At 38.7% G+C, this 3,609-nt stretch overlaps 1 protein-coding gene across 1 annotated transcript in view; it reads right to left on the minus strand.

The window, feature by feature from the left end:
* The window catches only part of ATG3 (autophagy related 3), a gene marked incomplete at its 5' end in the record, with an annotated part of 20,142 nt that extends 18,326 nt beyond the window's left edge, over window positions 1-1,816 (minus strand). Inside the window, one exon of the mRNA XM_009071341.1 lies at window positions 1,737-1,816. Coding sequence (XP_009069589.1) covers window positions 1,737-1,816 — 80 coding nt within the window. The remainder of the gene's footprint in view (window positions 1-1,736) is intronic.
* Between the last annotated feature and the right edge of the window lie 1,793 nt (window positions 1,817-3,609).

Below are 3,609 nucleotides of genomic sequence, written 5' to 3' on the forward strand. Positions count from 1 at the left end.
GAAAGAACAATTTTAAAGATTTGTCTGTACTTACATATAAAATTAACAGGTGTCATCTTTTGGAGGCATTAGCTAGTAAGAATTCATGACAGGCAAGAATTTTTTGGAATTAAATCAAGTATATAGATGCATGAAGAGAGGGAGTAGGTGTGAAGTTTAATGAGTCATCTTTAGCCTTATTGCTAATTGATTCATCTTAGAGGCAAGCCACAGGAACCTCGCAAAAATCTATAAAACAATTAGTGTCTCAGACTGTAAGATACAGCTAAAATTACCCAAGTAATCCAAACTCATTCGAAGATAACATCCTAGCATCACTATCAATGACTTTCAGTTGTTGTTTAGCAATCACTACTATATAAAGACCAGAATCATCAGGGAAGAGGAAAGACTGTCCAAGGTACAATCAGCAGCTCCATGCTCCAGTTTCATCTAAATTTAACAAAAATTTAATCTTGCTGTGTAACTGTTTCCCTTGACTACTGTTTTGAAGGATCCAATTTATTCATTCAATCAGCATCTAACTTGACACAGAGAACACATACTATTCACATTCTTACTGGTGTTTAAACACTGCAGACTGTTCAATGCAATACAGTATGGTTCTTGCTATGTTCTATAAAAAGTACCTTTTCTTTCAGTACTCCTGCAAAGTGTTCTCCCATAAATCAAGGAGGGATTAAGTATTAGTAGAGCATTTCTCTAGTTTTTCTCTGCTATTCTTGTTTATATGTAAAGGATATATGTTATATATTAAATAATAATAGATTAATATTTATATAGACACACCTATAGTTAGCAGAACAGGAGAAGATCATGTTGCTAAGCCTGTGTTTCTGAGTGGTACTCTTCTGGGTCACAGAAAGCAAGAGTACTTGCTTGCTATGCAACACAGCAGAAAACTGCAAGGTACCAATGCTAGGAAAAATATTTCTATCCACATTATCTACCTGCATCAGTCATCATTTGCTCCAAATTTTTTCCATCTCATTTTATATTTGTGCATTCTGTTTCTTTTTGGGTTTTCTCATTCTACATAATATTAACATGGTTTTCATAGACCACTCTAAAGACAATATATTTTCAGATCAGTAGTGCTTCAATATGAGAAAAAGCAGAACAGGGAAGCCAAAACAGCACTGCACAATCAGTGTTTTACTATTCCAGAAAATATCCTGTTTGTTTCTCTTTGCAGCAGTCCTTTAAAAAAACTACAAGTGCTTGGCAGCAATTCAAATTACAGCCAGCATGAAGTAGCCTACAGAAAACAGGAGGGAAAAATAATAATCATTGGATATTTGGTGTGGACAAGCACATGTAATGATTTTGCCAGAGACTTGGAAGGAACCAAAAGTCAGGTAACTAAAGACCATTCCCAAGATAAAAGTTCCCCTTTGAGTTGCTCAAGGAAAACACTTTTGAAATCAATATATTCCTCCTTTAGGCCTGGACTCCTGTGACAAATGGAGCTGCTGACCTAGCTTCCTTACAACCTTCTCACAGCATAATGGAGGGAAACAGCATCCCACATTCAGATGTCAAGTGTCATCTCAAAAGGAATTTTGTCCATCTACTTCATCTGTAAACAAGGCACTTAGAAGTTTCACTTTCTATAAATTGTTTCAAGAAGCAATAATTAGTTGGCAAATACATGAACTGTTTGATATGAGCATCATCATTTTGTATAAAATTTACCATTACTTTCAAAATATATTTCAAAGTGTCTAAATACTTACTTCTTCAGGCGTGATTACTCCAGTTTCTTTGAACTTGGACTCCTGCAACAACAAAAAAAAAAGTTTAGAAATTTTAAGAACTGTTGACAAATCAAAGTACTTCACTTTACTGGAAAGACAAACTTATCTGCTCTACCTTTATCTTGCAGCTAGCAACACTTCTGGTTCTGTTTGTTTGTTTCCTTCAGAAAGCCTCAAGTACCAAGGAAGCCTACTGTTGCCCAACATTAGAGCTATCCAAGAAGGGCTTTTGGAAAAGAATACAATTTCAATGATGGTATAGATGACTTCTTGCCCCTAAAGAACTTTATTTTTTTATTATCAACACTAAAAGCAGCAACCATAAAGTATCTTGCGTTTGGCCACAACTTCACCTCACTCAATCATCAGGAAATCGTTGAAAGAAAACCAGTTGCTGGTTAACTTGGTTATTCTTGTTCCCTCACCCAGTGCACACTATCACCTGTCCTGCATAACATGAAAAGAGTACACCTGTTTCATATAGTACTGATTACTGCCTTTTTCATTTCTGAAGAAGACACATTTAAGAACAAGATTTAAAAAGGCAAAACAGCAGTTGTACAAACATCACAACATCATCCTATGCTAGCTGACAGAAAACAGAGTAATTTGCACAGCTGTAAAACTCAGAATCCTCAATAAGACATTATGCAACACCACCGTGGAGACAACTTACTATTTAACCTCACAATGAACCATAAGCTGTAGGCCACACACACAAACTTGTTCCTGGAATTACAGACAGAAAATATGCAAAATCCTCTGTTCCCTGAAGGTAACTACTTGACTTTTTCACCTCTGTACGTTCTGTGGCAGTGAGAGACACAGGCCTAGTTTCTTTCTAAAGTTGCCAAGTTGGAGTATTTATTTCAACCCCTTGTAGGGGGAATATACATACATAATATCGCCTCCCATTTCTGGGAGGTTCTACTTCTCCCTCCTCCCAACAGTACATCTGGGCACAAGAACTGCTGTGCAACAACAGCTGCACCACGATAAACAAGTCACTTCACTTTTTCACACAACAGCCTCACTGCAGCACACACATGTGACATTGGTGGGCAACTCTGAAAAGGTCCACGATCCTGACAGGAGCATGCTACTTATAACTGAGGGTCAAGTTCAATTAATAATCAAGTATCACTGCTTTCTGACCAAAGATACAAGCCACAGAGTGCAAAGTGTGTGGAAGGTCAAATCACAAAGCCACATGCAGACAGACTGCTGTCATAAACAACTGCAGTAGAACTATTTTTTCAACAGCATGGGAAAGTGTGAAAATGAGTAGTGAAAGAACTGCTGGGAAGTTCCGCAGTCAAAGCTGGGGTTTGCAGGAAAAAAAAGACATAGAATGGGATGTAGTCTAACCACTACAGCAAACCAGTTTGCTTCTACCTAAACAGGAATTACACCGGGTGTGTTGCCCACCTTTACAAACACACTGCTGCAAGAACCAAGCAGTTCATTTCTACTACTTGCAGTTACTTTAGCACAGAGGCTTGAAATAATACTGCAATTCTGGTACAGAAATAAGCTGTGCTACATAACACTTGCTCACATAAGGAGTGACTGGTTTTGTTTTTGGGGTTTTTTTTTTGTGTCAGCCGAAGAAGTTGCCCCCTTACCCAAAATAACCACTGCACACATTCCTGAAGTCAGGCCTGTCAGTACATTCGGAGTTCCATGCCGGTCACACACGCAGTTCAAAGTTTGGTCACTTTTAACACAAACCGCACAAAACAGCAACAAATAAGTTCTTCCCCGAGCAGCAGGAGCAGCAACACCTGCTGTGCGAAGGCTGCACCTCGCAGGCGGGCGCTGCCCACCCAACGCCAAGCGAGCCCTGACTGCG

This window comes from Acanthisitta chloris, unplaced genomic scaffold, assembly GCF_000695815.1.
Source record: "Acanthisitta chloris isolate BGI_N310 unplaced genomic scaffold, ASM69581v1 scaffold13833, whole genome shotgun sequence".
NCBI lineage: Eukaryota > Metazoa > Chordata > Aves > Passeriformes > Acanthisittidae > Acanthisitta > Acanthisitta chloris.